Source organism: Catharus ustulatus, chromosome 1 (assembly GCF_009819885.2).
Source record: "Catharus ustulatus isolate bCatUst1 chromosome 1, bCatUst1.pri.v2, whole genome shotgun sequence".
Lineage (NCBI taxonomy): Eukaryota > Metazoa > Chordata > Aves > Passeriformes > Turdidae > Catharus > Catharus ustulatus.
The window spans coordinates 145226948-145247575 of NC_046221.1; the positions used below are offsets into that span (position 1 = coordinate 145226948).

At 36.1% G+C, this 20628-nt stretch overlaps 1 protein-coding gene across 4 annotated transcripts in view; it reads right to left on the reverse strand.

Moving 5' to 3' along the window:
* Positions 1 to 20628, reverse strand: part of LOC116996220 (CUB and sushi domain-containing protein 3) — a 617877-nt gene that overhangs the window by 90100 nt on the left and 507149 nt on the right. For all 4 annotated transcript variants that reach the window (XM_033059469.2, XM_033059460.2, XM_033059450.2 and 1 more), the window contains 7 exons: positions 18992 to 19110; positions 16884 to 16953; positions 14618 to 14734; positions 10130 to 10339; positions 8507 to 8695; positions 4160 to 4337; positions 1159 to 1304 (listed from right to left, as the gene is read on the reverse strand). In XM_033059469.2, coding sequence (XP_032915360.1) covers positions 1159 to 1304; positions 4160 to 4337; positions 8507 to 8695; positions 10130 to 10339; positions 14618 to 14734; positions 16884 to 16953; positions 18992 to 19110 — 1029 coding nt within the window. The remainder of the gene's footprint in view (positions 1 to 1158; positions 1305 to 4159; positions 4338 to 8506; positions 8696 to 10129; positions 10340 to 14617; positions 14735 to 16883; positions 16954 to 18991; positions 19111 to 20628) is intronic.

The following is a 20628-nucleotide window of genomic DNA, read 5'->3' on the forward strand; positions in this document are numbered from 1 at the left end:
CGACAGGTAAAGTGCTATTTATCAGCATGGTTTAGTGGTAGAATTGGCAGTGTTGGGTTTATAGCTGGACTAAGGTCTTTTCCAATCTGAATAATTCTATAATTCCATGAGCATTTTAGCATATGTTTGGTCATATACTGATGTATTAGCAGATATCAATACATATGACTCATTAATGGATACAAAATGTCATTTCATCCTTTGCAAGTTTATGCATGCAATTTAGATGCCAAGATCTGGAATGGAAATTCTGATCCCTCTCTGCCTAACCCTGCTGGAGTCTCTACTCCATAATCAATTGATGATATTTTTTCTTCATTGTACGCTTTATGTATTTTTCTGTTTTGTTTTGCTTAGCTTAAAGTTCCTTTCATCCCATCAATTCTGTCAAACTATATTTACCACTGTCTTTAATAAGTCAAAAAGAAAGTCTTCTAGTCACAAAATCTGAGCAGGATCCAGAAAACAGGATGTAGTCTGTCAGTGTTTCCTAGAATGTTCAATCCAATGGGCATTCACAAAGCACCTAAACCCACCCTTACTTCTCAACATTTCCTTGTAATTATAGCAATGCAAAGGACACTTGGCCACAAAGGGTCTGGATGACTACAAAAAGAAGAATTCACCACATTAATTCAAACTCACTTTCATTCAGTCAGTATTTAATTCAAGGGCAGATTAATGTTAACTACACTATGTAGTTCACTATCATTGAACTATATAGCGTAGTAAATAATAGGTACAGTTCACTATCATTGGTACCTCCACAAAAACAACACTTCAAAATGTCCAAATGTCAAAGAAAATTTTAATGTCCTCCAAGAACATTTAGGCTTCAAAGGAAGTTTAGAAGCACTGTAAAAAATAAAAGTATGTGCACCTTGAAATTTAGGGTCTTGATGCTGCCTTCTTTGTTCATGTCCCATCATAGTGCAGTCTTTTTATTTTTGTTTGACTAATAGTGAACTTAATATCTGGTCAAGAAAATAACTTATTTTCATCATCCTTGTTAGTCTTTCATATGTTTGGATTACCCTAGTAGTGGTCAATCATTAATAATAGCAACTTTTCTTAGGAAAAGCAAATTATTTTTTTAATGCCTTGTCTTCCTCCAATGACCAGTTTAAACAGGGAAAAAGTTTAATTTGTCACACTTACCATGATAACTAAGTACAAAGAAGCCACTGGTAGTAAAGTCACTGTGGAACTTTATCAGAATCTGGTTGGAAGTGCTATAGACTGATTCTAATGCAGTGTTGCCACTAAATTGTCCAATTTGAGGGGAAGTTTGGTCTGGTCCATCCCTAAGCGAAACAAAGAGAATAACTTTTTTGTTGTTTTTTGGTCCAAAAAAGTAATGATTTCTCCAAATTTGAAGTTAATACAGTAAATTTTCCCTAGATCATACTAAAAGGTATGAGATTTTTAAAATAAAACAGACATCAAGAACTGAATATCTTTTCATATCCTGTATGTAGACTGAATACTAATGAATACTTCAACCACTTTTTGAAAGTCACATCCTTATTTTCTAATAAAAATTGCAGCCAAATCAAAATTACTGAGTTTGTTATTTTACTTCATCTACTTGCCACAACCTCTGATCATATCTATACTTTCAAATGTGGCTATCAGAAAATAAATAAAGCTAATTCTGTTCATGTCCTCCAGTCTTTGGAATCTGATAATTTCTAGGAAAATTAAGAGATAAATAGTGTTGTTAGAATTAATTAATAGAATAATTTGAAAACACAAGAATGAATATTTGCTTTAGCAAAAATAAACCCAAAATGCTTATAGACTACTGAATACAAGATTCCCCTTGAAAATTGCATGCTGACATTAATAAATGCACATTTCATTTGCAATGCTATTCTAAGTTACTTTTAGATATACTCTAATGTCAGCATTTTTTAATCTAGCTTTCCCCATTATTAATTGTTTTAATGCTATCATTTATAGTTTACAGTATGTATGGATAGATAAAAATTGATTTAAAGATTATTTTTATGAGTGATTCAGAGTTTTCTCAATCAACTACTGTGTGATTAATTTTATATAAATGGTCATGCCTTATTGACTCAGGTAAGTATTAATATAACTAATGGTAGCTTTAACCAAAGCTGATCTGCAGCTGATTAATTTCTTGAATCTTTCTTCATATGAATGTATCGATACTATTTTGTACTATTTATTATGATTCAGACAATATGTATAATTCTGGTAATATCATTGCTGTCTTATGGAAAAATGAAACTCATTTCAATATAAAAATTAAATCAAAGTTAGTACTTAACAGCAGTGGAACTGTACAAAGGACAGCATCATGATACAAGAGTATTTAATATTCATCCTTGCTTCCTTCTTAATTAGAATTCGAAAATATTGAGCCATAGAAATATAAATCTAAAGTTATTTTTTTAATAGTTATTAGTATAATATATTTTTAAAGAAAATAATTTCAAAATAAAAAATATTGATTTTTTTAATATTGTCGTAATAAGTTTGTCCAAATTATGGCACATTGATCCTTTCCCTTCTGTTTTAGCAGGGAAATTGTAGCAAATCAATAAGCTTTGAAGCATTTGAATTGTGAATAAAATGTGTTTTTTTGCATTGGAAACTGCTATAAAATTTTTGATCTATGCTATAAATAAATAGTGGTAGAAGTGGTATAATCTACATAGTTAAATAGTCATCATGTATATAATACAATTTTTACACACGTGTACAAATGAGGACTAAAGTCACCAAATGTACTCAAATATGTGGTGGAGGGATTAATGTGATAGGCTGCTGTTGAGGATCATCATGCAGAGCCATGGCAGACATGGATTCAAGTACAGAGAATATAATTAGTTTATAGCCATTATTAGTTCAATGCTTTTTTGGCATAACCAAATGCAAATAGAGACTCTGATTTTATGTACCCAAGAACAAAAGATGCCAGCTTGGAGGAAATGAATGACATGTTACCCTACTTCAGCTTCAAGTACAGCAATTTCACGATTATAAGCCACACCATTTTGACTAAAATTTTGCTCCCACCCCAGAACTGCAGCTTACACTCATGAGCGGCTAATATGTCAAAAATTTTATGAAATTTCCAACCCTGGAAGTGCAGCCGAGGTGCCAAGCCCAGCACCTGACAGTAAAACCCGTAATTGTGCGATTGTTACAAATGGGTTACTCTGTTCTGCAGCGAGTGGAGGTGGGTTCTGTGCAGGCAGCACAGTGGGGGGAAGGTGGGGGGCTCCCTCCTTCAGGTATCGCAGCCCGGGGGAGAGGCGGGAGGCTCCGTGCTGCCATCCCCGTGGCTTGAGGGAGAGGCAGGGGTTCCCTTCTGCTGGCCCCGTGGCCCAAGGGAGAGGTGGGGGGCTCCGTGCTGCCATCCCCGCGGCTCGGGGGGAGGCGGGGTTGTCCCGCCCCCGCCTGCCACCGCCGCCACCGGAGCAGGTAGGCTCCATCCCCGCCTGCCACCACCGCCACGGGTGCCAGCAGGCTCCGTCCCCACCTGCCACCGCGGGGCAGCGCCGGGCCAGGGCGAGCAAGCCCAGCAGCAGCGGCAGCTGGCCCTGAGCGGCCCCGCCGAGCAGCAGCACCGAGTTGGGCCACCTGACCCCATCGGCAGCCCCAAGCAGGCCGAGCCCACATTGCCCAAACCGGGCCAGTAAAGCCCGTGATCCCGCCATTCTGTTACTAAGTGACAATTTTGTTGCATGGGGGTCCTCCCTGAGAACAACAGAGCGGCTTATAATCAGGTGCAGTTTATGTATGGACAAAGAACGAAATGTTGCCAACACCCGGAGATGCGGCTTATACTCAGTGCGGCTTGTAGTCGTGAAATTACTGTACTCCTTTTCTAAAACACTAATACACATATCTGAAACTTCTTATCACTCCTTTCTTGAGTATTATTTCTCTTGATGAGCTATTTTAGCATACAAACTGACAAACACTATTATTGTTTTTGATTTCTTGTCCAGTGTTATCTAGAGAGACTTGACCATTGGAAAACATAGACTGTTGCAACTCAGTAATTTCTCCTTAGAGGGACTATCAGTTTGAAGGAGAAGATCACAAATATGTTCTTTTACATTCATATTTCGTTACATACTGTCACATGAAGATTAAATAAATGCCAAAAGTATTTTCTTACCAGACAGTTATGAAATCATATATTGGCTCTGTTTGGAGAACTGTGAAATTGATGTAGATTCCATTCCCAGGTGGTACTCTTACAAGCCAGAAGCAGTCTTGAAAGTTTGGATACTCGTCAGGGTATCCTGGAGAGTATATGGTGCCATTCATGGCAGTTATGTTTCCTCCACACAAAGCTGTAAGAAAGACACTTTTTAAAAATAGACAGTAAATGCTTTTCTCATTCTACTTAGACTATATAAAAGCCCTAGCTTTGAACAGATTTGGTACACTACAACTTCGTGGCATATGACTGTTCCTGTGCAAAGAAAACAGATTTTATTCACCTTTCTGCAGAGCCAGAAGTCTATATCGACAGTATTAGTCAAATATAAAAGTAAAATAAATTAAAAATTTAAAAATTTAAAAATTCTGATGTCACAAATGCTATCAGAACTGGAATTAAAGAAATGTATCTACATATAAGATGAAATTCCCTGCACAACTGAAAATTACTTTGTTAGGGCTTTCTGTAAATTCCAGCTGCAAATTATCAACAATCACATGATATTGTTTTCATGTGTGGTCACAAGAAGATAGCTAACCAAAATTAACACATGAAAGAAGGCACATAAAAGGTTGAGGAATGGGAGAAGATTAGAGGGGAACTTCAAAATTAAAGCATTGTGTCTAACAGCTTGAATAGTAATTTTGAATTTATGGATATAAATTCTGGTAGATAAAGTAAGAATCATCTCTGTAATTTACGTTGAAGAGCAGTAGAGTACTAATTTTAACATCATACAGTTCAAGAGTGACTATACAGATTCTGTACTTTCATAGCTACGTATTTCTGGCAGACTATTAGTCCAAATTAGATGATTTTATCCATACGGATTTCCGATGTATGTTGAATAAAACACCACCCAGTTATTACAGAAGATAAATGTTATACAAGCCTAGTTCTGGAAAAGTGAACAAAGCTTAAAATTGTATAATTTGCTTTATTTTGCATACATTTATTTTGCCCGCTCCACTCTGCAATGTTCAAGATATATATGGTAAGATAGAGTTTCTAAAGTATGTTTTAAAATCTCTAACCAGAGCTTGTGGGAAAGTACAGGTTTGACATAAAGGAATTATGCATCATTTGTATTTACCAAAAGCATGTGTTATGGTTTATTTTATACACTTTGGTGATGAACTGTAAGGACACCTCCACAGTGATACTTCAACTGTTCAGACTCAACTGCTTGGACACTGCTTTTCTTCAGCTTTAAACTTAAAGGCTCAGAGGAGTTGGAGCAGTACAGACAGAAATGGTTTTGCAACCAGGTCTTAGGGGAATGAAAACATAGTCTAATGACTGTCAGGCAACAAGATTTCTTGGAAAAGGAAAGGGAACAGAATCCAAAGATATTAAAGCAAAGGAGATGAGTTTAGAAGGGTAAGAGTGTTAGATGATGCTGAGCACAGGTTAAAGGAATATTAGGTGTATAAGGATGCAAGAGAACAAAACTGAACAAAACCAGAACAAAACAGAAAGCAAATTTAGTCATATTTAATTCAGATTTTCTACTTCAAGAAATCTGAGGAATTAAACAAGCCTTGGTATATCTTGTCTTACAATACAGACATTAAAGCAAATACATATTTAAGACATGCTGTGTATTTCTGGTACTAGGTATACACAAAAAAGTCAACTTCATTTCAGTGCTTTTGAACACAAACCCTTTATCTCAAATCAAACCAAGTAGAACTAGAAGATAAATCCTTATCCTTTTCCTGCAACAATAAAGAAAAAAAACCCCAAAAACCAAAACACGAAAATATCTATAGCATATAAAAATGTCACAAGTACTTTATGAAAAATACCAGAGTAAGTATCTGCACAAACCCCCACGTATATTAAGAAATTTATCTAGGAGCTGAGTAATGTGGACAGTCTGTAATCATGCAGCAAACATGCATCTTAGATCTCTATTATCAAGTTGGTGGATTTTTTGTATCTTCATTTTTCATATCAAATTACAGTAATTTCACGAATACAAGCCGCAGCAATTTGACAAAAATTTTGGTGGAAACCCGGAAGTGCGGCTAATAGTCGGGGGCGGCTAATATGTGAATAATTTTCTGACATTTACAACCCCAGACGTGCCAGCCAGGGTGCCGAGCCAAGCACCTGCCAGTAAAAGCCGGCATTCCGCGATTGTTACAGTGTTACTGTGTTGCCCTGGCTCCCTGCAGGCAGCACGGGGGGCGGGGAGAGAGGTGGGAGAGCTCTCTTCTTCCCTCCTCTGCAGCAGCCCAGGGGAGGACGGGTGGGGGGACGCCGCCATTGTCGCGGCTGGGGGAGCCGACGGGAGCCCCGCGCAGCCATTGCCGCGGCCCGGGGAGGGGGGGGGAAGTGCGTGCCGCCATTGCCGCGTCTCGGGGAGCCGACAGGAGCCCCGCGCAGCCATTGCCGCGGCTCGGGGAGGAGGCGGGGTGCTTTGTCCGCGCCCGCCGCTGGCGCCACAGGCGCGGGAAAGCTCCGTCCCTGCCCGCCGCCGGTGCCACGGGTGCGGGAAAGCTCCGTCCCCACCCACCGCCGCTGCCATAGGAGCGGGGGAAGCTTCGTCTCTGCCTGCCACCGCGGGGCAGCGCCGACCCGGGGTGACCGAGCCCAGTGGTAGCGGTGGGTGGCCCCGAGCCCAGTGGCAGCGGCGGCCGGCCCCGAGTGGCAGCACCAGGCTGGGCCACCTGGCCCCGTCAGCGGCCCCTAGCGGGCCGAGCCTGCACAGCCTTAGCTCAGCCAGTAAACCCCGCCCTCCCGTGGTTCTGTTACTAATTGCACGCGGGTCCTCGCTGCGAACGACAGAGCGGCTTATATTCGGGTGCGGCTTATTTATGGACAAAAACCAAAATATTTGCCAACACCCAGAGATGCGGCTTATACTCAGTGCGGCTTGTATTCGTGAATTTACTGTAAGTAGAAACAAAGAATATTCGGCTACTATTCAGGAGCACCATCAAAATTGATACTCGGAGAAACAACATGCTTTGGACATCTTAGAATTTATTAATTAAATTATTGTTTCCTACAAGGTACTTCAAAGAAAGAGAATCACTCCATTCAATAAATTGTTTTGATTGTGAGGCACAGAAAATACATCTAGACTAACTAACAGGAAAAGCTAAGTGTTTAGCAGTTAAGACATAAACTATGAAGGCATTATTATTCCATAGGATGCAGAAAATGCGTGGTGAAACTTAATTATAATGAATTAACTTCTTCCCCTTTCAAAAAAAAAAAAGACAGTGTAGGTGTCATCTCTCTTTTATATGATGGGGTTTCCCCTTCTGATTTCAGCACCAGTTAGGTCCTAATTTGGCTACCACATCCTCCAGAAATTCCTAAGGCTCACTGACTCCAGTAGGAATTTTGAATAATGAGGTTTCTCACTTAAGCACCCAAATTTAGGTATCTGGTGCAAAATATAATGAAAAAATCCAGAAAACAGAGAAGCTTTTTATTTTCCATTTGGGTGGTTGCATTTTGCTTTGGAGTATTTTTGGGGGTGAGATGTTGTTGTGTTGTTGTTGGGGGTTTTTATTTGAGCATTTCTCTCCTACGTGATGGTGAGGATCCCATTCTCAATGCTGAGTTTTACCATTCAATATAAAGGGAAGCTAAGCCTTTAAGAGGAGAAGTGACCTTTGCCTTGCTGCTTTGAGTCAGGTTCCTTTCAGCATTGCCAGGGAAGAGATAAACACTTCTACAGAATCATCACAGTCATTCTGTCTCCTTAAAATTAAAGCTGTGTGCAAGTCACAGTTTCTTGAACCTTATTTGTCTCAAGCATAAGTGAAAGAAACAAACAAATGTGAAAGTCTAAAAACATGTAATTCTAAAAAAAATCCCATTCAGAAGAAGCAAATGTACAAGCAATTTCGCAGAGCACTGGCTGGAGGGCAATTTCACTCTAAACAACCTTTAACATTTTTTTCGAACTGATAAGAAAGAATGTAAGTGGTCAGAATTAGAAAATTCAATTTTTGAAGCCTTTTTTCTTTATTTAGTCCAGAGTTTTTACTGCATTACCTCACCTAGATTAAAAGCAATGTGGGTCTCCACATTCCAGACTTTAAGCCTAACCTTCCAAAAGTAAATTTATCATCTCAGATAAATATTCAGCGATTTCATATTACAAAACATTTCAGGTTCTCTGCTAAAATTTTAATGCACAAAATGGAGTATTTCCTTTGCAAAGACCACACTATAAAAATACAGGCCTCCATAAATCAAAAATCTGAAATTACTTCAGTAAACAGTCTTAGAAAGGCTTTTAAATGATGAAAGGTTTATAGGTCACCTGGAGCATACCTTCACATCTGGGGAGAGGATGATTCCAATTGCGGCTGATGCCATGAAGACAAGTCAGAGCTGAATTCCCAATCAACGTGTAGCCAGGAAAACACTCAAATGAAATAGTCTGTCCCACAGTAAAGTCATTTCCAATAACAAAACCATTACGAAATGGTCGAGGATCAGGACAGCTTTGTAGCTGGTATGCTGAAATAAATAATAATAATGGTGGAAAATAAAAATTCTAATTATCTCAAAAACAAGAGTTTTAATTAGAATAAAATTCAAATTCATGGTCAGCCATATTTTAGGAACCAAAGTTCTATAATGGTGATGATCAAATAATTGATTTTACACCTGGAGAAGTACAGTAAACCAGTTATGCTTCTGCACTGATAAATAACACTTCTTTTTGTTGTTTGAAGATATTATACCGAGATAGATGAAGTGCTTTTCTGATTGAATAGGAGTTGTCAGGTTTTACAGTCTTATGTTTAAGGAGGAAAAATAAAGATGTCTACACTTTTTTTTGTTTGTTTGTTTTTCCCAGAAGAATTAAAAGGCTCTATAGTGAACTGGAATATCAAACACTTTTTAGTGAACAAGTAAAATTTGAAAACAAGCTTTTATCACACACCTTGGTGATTTTTTCCAAGAAGATTTGAAGCATTGTCTTCTTATTACCAATGGAGAACAAGTAAGGTGTGTACAGTCTGAAGTACATCATGTTTGAAAGAATCACTTCTGTCTTATGTGGTTAAAACAGAAAAGAACTTTCCAGTGTTTTGACAAATGATGGCCTCTCCCAAATTATTACTGTTACTATTAACAGTATGTGGTCTTATGTTTTTCTTGTCCTTTTCTGTTTAGGCTACAAATTGACTTTTAAAACGTAATTTTTTTTACAGTGGCTCACTTCCAGAATGTTACATAGAGTTCAAATAAATTTGGACTTGTTACTATTAAAAGAGTAATTGGAGTCTGCTCTAAAGTAAAAGCTCTTTAAATCACTCTTAGGTGTTATCCATATAATGAAAACAGGTCTACTTTAAAATACACATTTGACCTTTTTTCATGAACAGTGGTGATCTAATCCCTTTTAAATGAAAATGCAATTCTATAAATAGAGCTATGATCTCGTGATCTTCACCAGCTCAGCATGACCTACTTGGGGACAAAAGAACAAGAACCTTCAGGGAAATGGTGAGCTGGGAAATAAAGTGGATTTTGAGATTTTTGGGTTGGCATTAATTTACACAATCCTACATCAAACCAGTAATACAAAACAGTATTTAGATCTATACCTTCCAGAACCCATTACATAAAATTTAAATTCCATTATGCTTCCAAATATTGAATAAAGATGTTTCTTTTGTAAAGGCATGCAGTGTAAATTAATATGCCAATCAGCTTCAGATATTGGCAATTACCTGTTTTGACATTTGACCTGATTTTAAAGAAAATATGCAATTAATTTGCTTTTTACATCTTAACTTTCTTCATTCTTCTCTTTTATCTCAATGTCTAAAGCTTAGGTCTGAAACACATAAAATCTTTCATATTTATTTTCAGGAAACCCCAAAACCCCCAAAAAATCTTTAATAGCCACCTTGTTGTCTCATAAGAATGTCCAAATCTCACCTTGATATACAATATGAAATCCTTGTTTGTTCTGTGAGTAATCACTATGAAAGTATAAGCTGGTTTCATGAGTTGTGCTGAACAGAGAGGCTGGCAGCTGAGGGCCACTGAGTCTCCCAATAACAGTGCTAGTTTCTGTAGATCCACTCCTAACTTCTAAGTAATCGTGTATGGTCTCCGTTGAGAAATTCAAAAATTGCAAATGGACACCTGAAAAACATTTTAAGTAAATAAACACCACTAGTACCAAAATCAGGAGGGAAAATAAAGTGTATACATCTTACATTGATAATAGTAGAACATAACCATGAGGAATGGAAATCCGTGTGCTGCCTGGCAAGTGTCTCTATGCTTCCCAGTCCTGATGTGTGTGGGGCGGCACATCTATCCCCTGCCAGCAAAGTTTAAATTGGACTAGATGGTGAGCAGAAAGACCTCAGGTCTAGTTCAGGGTATCAGGCAGGCAGAGCCTCTGTTGGTGCACCAAGGACTTGTGAAAGCAGAGTACATGGGGAATACATGAGTGCTGCACATAGGGTGGTTTTGGTGACAGAAATTTCTGATTATTTGGTTCAGTAAGGAATAGGAAGGCAGCTTACTATCCATTAGCAAGTTATCTCTCCTAACCAGGTGATGTATTACAAAAATTATGTAGCATGAGAACAAAATTCTATGCATTGAATAGTTATAGGGCTTTTAAACATTTTCATGTTTAGAAGATATTTCTATATAAGTTAAAACAAAGTAAAATCTGTATTTTTTCTGGATCTATTGCAACAATGGCATGATAATGCAGTAGTTTCATTAAAAAGATGATTGAGTCCTACTGGTGTTTCTGGCAAAGACAATCAACACAATTTCATATAAAACTGAAAGTAAAAGATATAATATCAGATAAATTATTGAAAGTCATGAATAGTTTTGTAACTCCTGAACTGTAACACGATAGTGTTTCTCACTGTCTTTTAGAACTTTCTCCCCAGATACCATGTAAAGCTCATGAATGATTTTCTGAAGCATGAAACATTTTATATGCAAGTTAGGTGTATAATTAAATTACTATTACCCTGATAATTTCTGTCTTGCTTTATCTGAAGACAGTCTATAAGTGATAAGAAAGCCTTCTCTTTTAAGTGTCATTCTTTGACTTTGTCAGCCTTCCAAATATTTCCTACACAGTGAATAAAGCTATATTCAACCTTTGCTCTTTCTCTATCATGATATTTTGGCTTTGCATTTGAACCTGTGAACCATACACTTGTCCAAATTTAAGCTGCCTTTAATAACTGCCAGCCCACGTGACCTTGCTGTCAGTTTTCTTCCTCTTTCACCAATTTTCTTTGACACAAAAGTAGAAATACATTTTCGCAAATCATCCTGCTCTCTATATTGTACTTTCTCTTCAAGTTTCTAAACAATATCAATCTTCAAAAGATTCATCCCTCGCTCTGCCAGTAGCACCTGCCTCTATTTGTCTGAGATTTCAGCTTATTAGACTAACTTTTTCCTATGCCTTTTTGCAGTATGGACACCCTACTTGAAAGAGTAGTTAATATATTTGTGTAGGCAAATAAACACAGTGTCATTGGTAAAAGCATTACACCATTAGCTAATATAGAGTGGAGAAGCTTATGATCTTATAACAACTTGCAGTTGGGAGGAAGTCTTCCCAAAATGAGTTAAACAAGTAAAAGTCTACAGAAGGTTCCCATGGTGAAGGTTTTGAATGCCACTACACAGAAGAGTTGAACATAAGTGTCTCCGCTAGATCAGAGGCACAGCATCGCTAAAAGCAGTGTTAGCCATCACTCCTTCAAATGTCATAGTTTTCAACAGTGAAATTTCATTTTAATATTTAATTTAATTTCAAACATATCTCACTTTAAAAAGATAAAAAAGCATCAAGCATGTTTCAAATCTGTGCAGCTTTAGTTTTCTTCTAGAAAATGAAGCATTTTGTTTTTTCTATACATGAACTGGAAAACAGTTCATAAATCCAGCAAATAAACTTCAGTTAGTACAAAGCAGTTCAGAACTATTGATTTTGGTGGTTAAACTTAGTTATCCAAGAAACTGATTCCAAAACATCAATAGTTGAGTCTCATGCCTAGTGGAAGTCAAACTAAATAGTATGTTAATAATGTAGAGTGTAAATAGCAATCTGAAGAGTTAAATTAGAATTACTGGACACATAAGCCCTGGCAGAGTGCAAGCGAAGAAAACAGAGTAAGGAATTAGTATGGGAAGAGAAATAGGGTAGCAGTAAAATGAGGGAAGAGGCAAATGGCAATATATTTGGGATAAAAAGAGAGCAGGTTCTGGATACAGTTGAACATACCATTTTATTAAATTTGAAATTTAACCAATATTGTAGATTTTTATTATTTCTTCTTTATTAGCAAATGTCTTTGGAATCATCTATCAAAATATCCTGCTCCCTTATAGCTCCAAATATCCTTTTCTCCTGTGTATTTGATACAGGAATAATGCACCTACTACTGCTATATTTTTTTAAAATAACTTAACAAGCAGAAGTCTATTTTATGATTCTAGACAGCATTATGACTCAAAGTGTCAATGTTATTTCTATAAAATACTAAGACAAAAAAAAAATCAATTATTGACTGTAATCTTGTGAGTATTGAACAAAATGCAAACAAATTGGGTTCTATATAGAAATCCCTAATCTAATGTATTTCCTCCAGACAGATTTGGTTAAGTCAACGTTGCAGAACCTTTAATATTTTACAATATAAACAATCCATGCAGAACAATTTGCTTTCATTTAAATTGTAAGTGAATTAGGTTCATGGGATTTCTAATAAAAAAACCCCACAGATTTGATTTTAAAAAGAGGAGGGAAAGTATTTGAACATATGCAGAAGAGAATGCTATTTGGGATGTCACACTCACTCTGGAAGATCCAGAAATTCTGTATCATCAAGTAAAGGATATGACAGAAGGCAAGTACAAAACAGAAAACAATGAGGCCTGTCCAAGAAAACCAGCACACCATTCAACTAACATATAAAAAAAAAAATCCAAGTGCTCATCCTTCTTAAAAAGTGCCATGTGTTAAAAAATTAGATAGTAGAACTCTAATGGCTAGCTTCAAATAAAGCTTTTACAATAAAATATGCTTAGAATCCACCAAAACTACTCAAGAAGTTAGCCAATGTAACTAAAATGCTGATAATACCTCTACAAAATCATGGTGAAATAAGAGAAGTTCTAGGTACTTGAAAAAGTCTGAATATATATTCACCTTTTAGACAACAAAAAGAACCTGGGAAATGGCAACTACAGGTTTACTGAACTCCTTGGAGAAATTAAGGAACTTGTTTATTTGGAGGCAATTTCCAAACATATAAAAGACAAATAGACACTAAAGAGCAGTCAACATGGATTTTCTAACAGAAGAAAACAGCTAATCAACCATTATATCCTTCTATTATTAAACTGACAAAGGGAGAAAAGTGGATATATTATACTTTCACTCTGCTATGGCTTTTGACTCGGTCTATAACATTCTCATCTGAAAGCTGAACATACATGAGCTCAATGAATGGAAAGGAAGTCAGTTAAAAATTAACATAACTTTGAGGCTCCAAGGGTGATAATCAGCCATTCAATATCTGGCAGCCAGTAGCAAGCACAATATTCTGTGGGTTGCTATGGAAGCTTACACTGATCTATGTCTTCAGGAAAGACTTGGAAAATGAGAATGCATCCTCAAGAAATGTGTGGAGGATACTAAATTAGGCCTTATGGATGATATACTAAATGTCACAATTTTTGTATGAAGAACACTAAAAAGCTTCAGGACTGAGTAAATAAATGTTTCTTAAAGATTTGCGCAAGGAAAGGTGCAAAATTTTACATCTGGAGTAAAACATCTGTTACAGGCTGGGGATTGATTAGGTGAGTAGCAGCCCCAGTGAGATGCTTCCAACAGTTGTGGGCTTGATCCAGTGTGCCTGACAATCCTACTTAGAGTGGGAAGTTTGACAGCTTTAAGTGTGAGGGTCCTATATTTCCTTTAAAAGAACACTTATATGCTGCTGTGAGTTTCACCTAGGATATACAGAGAAGCTTAATGATAAAATAATTAATTACAATGTATCTTTAACTTCTAAATTTACTTTTGTGTAAAATATTCGTGATAATTTTTTGGATTTTTTGTTGGGTTTATGACTTCACAAAAAGATAATTCTGTAAAGTTAGAAAATTGTGCTCAATTCTGATTAAACAATTTTGTCTTTATCAGGAAATGTTTGTTGATATATATTAAATGAAGAAGCAAGAACCTTGTAGCTCTTCTATTTTAAATCTTTCTTTTAAGATTTTGTTAACTTCTTCAAATGAATTACAGTTATTTTTAGTTTTTTGCTAGGGTAAAGATTAAAGATTTTAAAATCTGTATTTGGTATTTTGCATTCATTAAAAAAAAAAAACCAAAAAAATCAAAAAACATAAAACAACACATACCAAACCCAATAGGCAGTTTTATTGTCCATGTGCAATCCAAACTGCTAGGATAGTTGCCAGGAAACCCTGGACTGAGAATCACTCCACTGAAGTCTGACATGCCACCACCACATTGTGCTAAAAAAAAAAAAAAAAAAAAAAAAATCAGTGCAGTGAAATAAGCTAAAAATTAATCCATAACGTCGAAGATTCTTAGAGCACTAATAATATAAAAATACCTATATTTAAACAAATACACAAGCATATCTTAAGAAGGTAATTTACAAACAGGTACTTTGCAAATTTGTATCAACTCTGAATTGGGTATATTTCAACTTGTGGTATGCATGAACTCAAAATAGAACAGATTACAGAACAGCAGAATCATTTAGGTTGGTAAAGGCCTCCAATGTAATCGAGTTCAACCTCTGACCAATCACAACCTTGCTAACTAGACTATGGCACTAAATTCCACATTCAGCCACTTCCTGAAGACCCAGAGATGGTGACTCCACCATATTCCTGGGCAGCCCATTCTGTGAAGAAATTATCTGGAATTTCTGACTACTATTCCCCTAAAGGGATTCTTCCAGATGCCCAACCTGAAGCTCCCCAGGTGCATCTTGAGACTCTGTCCCCTCACCCTGTCACTGTTTCCTGGGGGAAGAGACCAACCCTACCTGGCTCCAGCCTCCTCTCAGACAATTGTAGAGAGGGACGAGGTCTCCCTGAATCTCTTTTTCTCCAGGCTAGACACACCCAGCTCCATCAGCTTCTCCTCATAAGACTTGTGCTTCTACCAGCATCATTGTCCCAATGTTTACTCTGCAATCTGTCTACAAGAACTATCCTTGTGACAGGCAAGCAGCACTCATCAGCTTACACAACACTGGGATAATTGTGCATGTTTGTAAAGCAGCATCTGAATAATATAGGATAATCTATTATAAAAAGACAAAGTGTTTCAAGAGGCCTTTTAAAAACTGCATTTTTATCCTGTTGTTGTAAAAATGAAATAAAAAAAAAACCAATTTAGAAAACTACACATACACATTCTTCCAGAAATTAAGCTAAATTTGTATCTTAATTTAATTTTTGTTTTCAAGTATGACATCAATGAATAAAATTACTTAGACATCCATATTACATTTAAAGATGGTAATTATGATTAAAGGAATTTTGTTTAGCAGTTTTGTCCAAGCAAAATTTGCTACAGCATTTGAAACACAAGTAAAAAACATCACTTGCAAAGAAAAGGAAATAATATAAGAAAAAAAACCCTCTAAAATTTCAGTGCAGCATCACAGAATTTACCAAGACCAGTGCAATTATAATATCAGACTTCCTAACCATATGTTAATGCATAATGACAAACACTGAAGACTAACTCCTGAAAAAATTCTTACAAATATCTCAACCTTGTTGAATATTTATAAATTCTAAGCTGAGGGAGCCCAGTAACTCATAGGAGGTTTTTAACACCCTACAGGATTAAGAACAGGATTATGAGAGGCAGCTCAAGAGGATATATATTAACTGTCTTGAAGAAAAGGAAAGCAAAAAAATCTTTAATGAGATCTGCAGCATCCTGCTTTCCATATATTCAAGATTACAAATCCTGATAACTTTTAGTGTTAGAGAACCCAAACAAAAAGGCATTTCTATGCAGTGAAAGAGATTACAACTAGGAGTTTTACATTCCTCACATTTATTCATCATATTAAAAAAAAGTATATTTAAATGCACTTTTGAGGTTTTATTTTGGTTTCTGACTGGTTTTCAGTACTTTTTCCAATAATAATATGGGCATGTGCATAATTTAACTTGAAAAATAATGCATCTTCTGAAATTGGGTGGACATGCTTATGTGGAGCTCATTAGAGATGAAAATGTTATTTCATTTTTAGTATCTTTTACAATTGCCATTACTCTTCTGGGGAAATGAGTTCTAAATAAATTAGCTGTGTTGCAAGGGTCTCTGGATGTGTCATTCCTGATATTGAATTGATGATATATCTGACTAGAACACATGGAATCATATCATTGAACAGTTTGGGTTGAAAGGAACAACATGTGTATTTCTTTCACTGCTAGGACATTTCAGAAAATATTTGCCAGCGTAAGTGTGGAGAAGCCTTTGAAAATCTCTAATTTAATTTGACCATTTTCACATTTAATTAATTTTCTCCAATTCTCCCAGTTCTTTCCACTACATGTGTATTACTTTTGAGTTTTCTGGTTTTATCCTTCTGGCATATTTAAGAAAAATTATGTATGGTGAACATACCTAAACATATTGGAATGGGGTAATTCCATCTTCTTACTGGTCCAGGCATACAAGTGATATGTGAATGTCCCTAAAATGACACAATATTTGCTAATTCATATAAAAATATACAGTATACAGCACATTAGTATTTCAACAAAAAGATCGTATAATTTAAAGCATCATCAAAATACAAAAAACCGAAAATGTATAGTAATGACATAGTTCACTGTGAATTATATCATACCTTCAATACAGCAGAAGTGACTGTTAACTCACACTACATGATGGTGTCTATGCCATAAATATTATTTCTTATAGTATAACAGAATCCAGCTGAATTCTGTGCATGTTTCAGTATAAACCAAGGGTCTGGAAACTACATGTCTGACTGAAGCAATGTTTGCCTAATATGGATTTGCATCATTTGTTGAACATTATAAAACTGTATCTACTCTATAAATTATGTAAATTATGTAAATTATGTAAATGCTGACTTTACATCTTAAATCCGTCATAGACACACCCTCTTTTATTCATAAACCTCATGTAATTCTAATTGTCTTTCAGAGAAAGCAAACAAAAATGGAAAATCTTAAGACAAAACTGTACTTGGGATATCTCATAAAACCATCTAGTCAGATGGTGTAAGTCAGAAAAAACGTATGAAGAAACTTTACATGTGTGTTCGCATAGTCTATGCTCCTAAATTCTTTACTTTCTATATTTTATACTTTCTATACTTCAGCCATATTCTGTGGCCTATTTGTTCACACACACTTGTATTTAAGGTGAGAATTAAAGCAAAGAAGCAAAAATATTTCTCAAGTTGTTTCTGAGAGCGCCTGATTAAAACCAGGCATATAAAAAGAAAACTTCAATAGTCATTCTCAGAGTTGCAATCACAGAACATGCATTTCATCTATTCTTGAAACGCTAGAAATCTGCAGGCGTGACTAGGAATTCTGTCTTGAAGGGGAAATTGGGATACAAGTCCCAAATCCAAACAGCAGTGGAAATCTGGAAGCAGACAAGACTATTTTGTTCTAGCACTATACATAAACTAGTCTTTTTTTTCCTCTTTTTTTTTTTTTTTTGTCAAATAATAAAATTTTTGATGCAGCACATATAAACCCAGTATCTAGATATTCACAGAATTATGTAAAATAAATATTTGAAATTCTTAGTATTTTTTAAAACTTCATTTAGTTAGCATGACATCAACACATGTTATAGGTAAGACTGATATGAATGGAATTTTGCTCATTCAGGCATATTTTGTTATTTAGCTCCAAAAGTATACATAATTCCATTAGCAGTTAATCACGTGCTGTTATATAGAAATTATTTTCTCCCTTTAAGACTTTTCTTTTTGCATTGCTTGGATAATGTGATAATTTTCTTTTGGCTCTCAGAGCTAGATAAATGGAAGACGGTAGAATCTGAAGACTCTGTTTGAGGAGTCTCAGGAAAAACAATACTCAGTTTTAGATCTGATTCTATGGCATAGTTGCACAAGTTTTTAAAAATATTTTCAACTTCTTCCCTATAAGCAGACAGGTTCCTACTGATGATTTACAATCACTGCATTTCCCCAGGATATGCCGTTTGCTTGTGCAAGGACATTGCAAATTTACTTGGCAAAAATACACCCCTATTTGATAAACATTTTGGAGAAAAACACCCAAGAAACTGCTGAAAGAAAATAACTGACACTATCTGATTTACTAAAAAAAGCGCAAGTATTTATTTCTCTTTGTTTATTCTTAGTCCCCCTCTTTACTGACTTTCTTTTTACTCCTGTGCATAGAGAACCACTGTTAATTGCTCATCAAGTGATTTTAATTTAATTTTGCTGTCAGTTCATGGTTCAGCTATAATTATCAAAGATGCTATCAGTTATATCTGCTACCAATGATCACTACTGCAGAAGAAGCACCTAGCCATACATTTTGATGGAATATTTGGATATCTCCTAATTTACTATCTGGTAGAAAAGTAAACAGTCCTGTAAACTTATGTGTACAAAATTTCTGAAGAGTTCAGCATTAATTTTGCACTGACAGTCCCAAACATAACCATGTTAAAGAACTGAAAGGCACTATTTGAAAACAGGAAACTTGGCATACCTGAAGAGAATAACCCTGGTCACACTGGAAAGACACCACATCTCCAACCATGTATCTGTCTCCAATTTTGACCCCATTACTTGGGGTCTGCGGTTCAGGACAAGAGTCCAAACCTATAGCTGAGAAAAATAGAGAAGTTTAGTCATTCTAATGAACATAAAATTGGTTTTCAGATTTGCACGACTGTGTACAGTGCACATAGGTACACTGTGTTGATAAGCTTTAGGCTGCTATTGGGAATCAGCAGTTGCCTGTAGACAAGTAGTATGGTATTTCAGAACAACTGTATAGAAGGAGAAAAAAAATCTTCTTTCCTTATTAAAGGAAAAGGATCAGTGTGGCAACAAACACTTCCCAACTTCCATGCTCAGTTCTAAAATTCCACTATCTCCTGGCACAGACTCATTAATTTCTACCTCACTCCTAATTACAGCCTTCCTAATTCAGATGGGATCACCTCCACTATCTTTTACCAGCATGTGTTCCAGGGGAGGCTAGCCTACACTAAACCAACTGCAAAACACAGGGAAAACCGTGAAAAGTAGAAGAGCTCTCCTGCATTTCATCCTCTACAGTTCTGACTCAAATCCTTCATTCATTTACACACACATATACACACAGAATAAATATTTGCCTCAGGCTTCATCTAATCTGTTATGTTTCAAAAAGTATCTATAGAGTTATAACACCAATATTTTGAATTTCTGATTGCTATAGAAGCTAGTTTGCCAAGAGACTATATGCTTTTTACCATAGTTATCAAAGAGAAAAATAATTTTTTTTCATTGCATCTACCCAGGAAGGTCCAGGAATGTAAGAAATACAATCAACTGAGTTACTTTCTTTGCCTACTGTAAGAATTAAACCCAAGTTGTGAAGTCAGGACTATTACACAACTGGGCATTAGTACACAGGATAATAGAGAAACATTGGATTTGATTATGGCCATCTACCACTTCAGAACATTATCCACATCTGCATGTTTTAAAACTTACTAAAGTAAGTGATCACTTAATGTAAGATCCTCACTAAGTAAAAATGACCATTTGAAGAGTTAAAATAGTGCATTGTTATACAATATGAAAGATGAAAGCTAAAGAATATTTTTGGCTTTCAAATTCTCTTTTCTGTTCTCAAACTAGAGAAGAGCAAAGAACCTGTTTTGAAAATGACTGATGGACCTAAATCCACTTTTGGCATTTCAGACATCTAGAGTGTGATCCAGTTAATGTAGAAAGTACAAATGCAAAATAACAAGTGTGCTTACAGAAATGATTGATTAAAATCTGTTTTGAACAGTTAGACAAAGAATTAGCAGGTTTCAGTTTCCAATTGCTGAACCTTCAGTCAAAATGCATAACCTACGTGAATGCTTAGGCCGTGCACAGTGAAATGACTTCATCTAAATGCCTTTCTCAGGCTACCTTAGCAGCCCAAACCACATTCACAGGTATTCATCCTATTGTCTCTCACTTCAATTAATGAAAGAATATTTGGTAAAAAAAACCAGTCTGAACGTCTACCATACTTTTCGAGAAACTGAAACAAATTTTGACATCTTCCCAACTGAGGATGAGTTCAGAACTTGTGTCCCTGGAGTGTAATGATATTTATTCAGGTCATAAATGTACTCATAA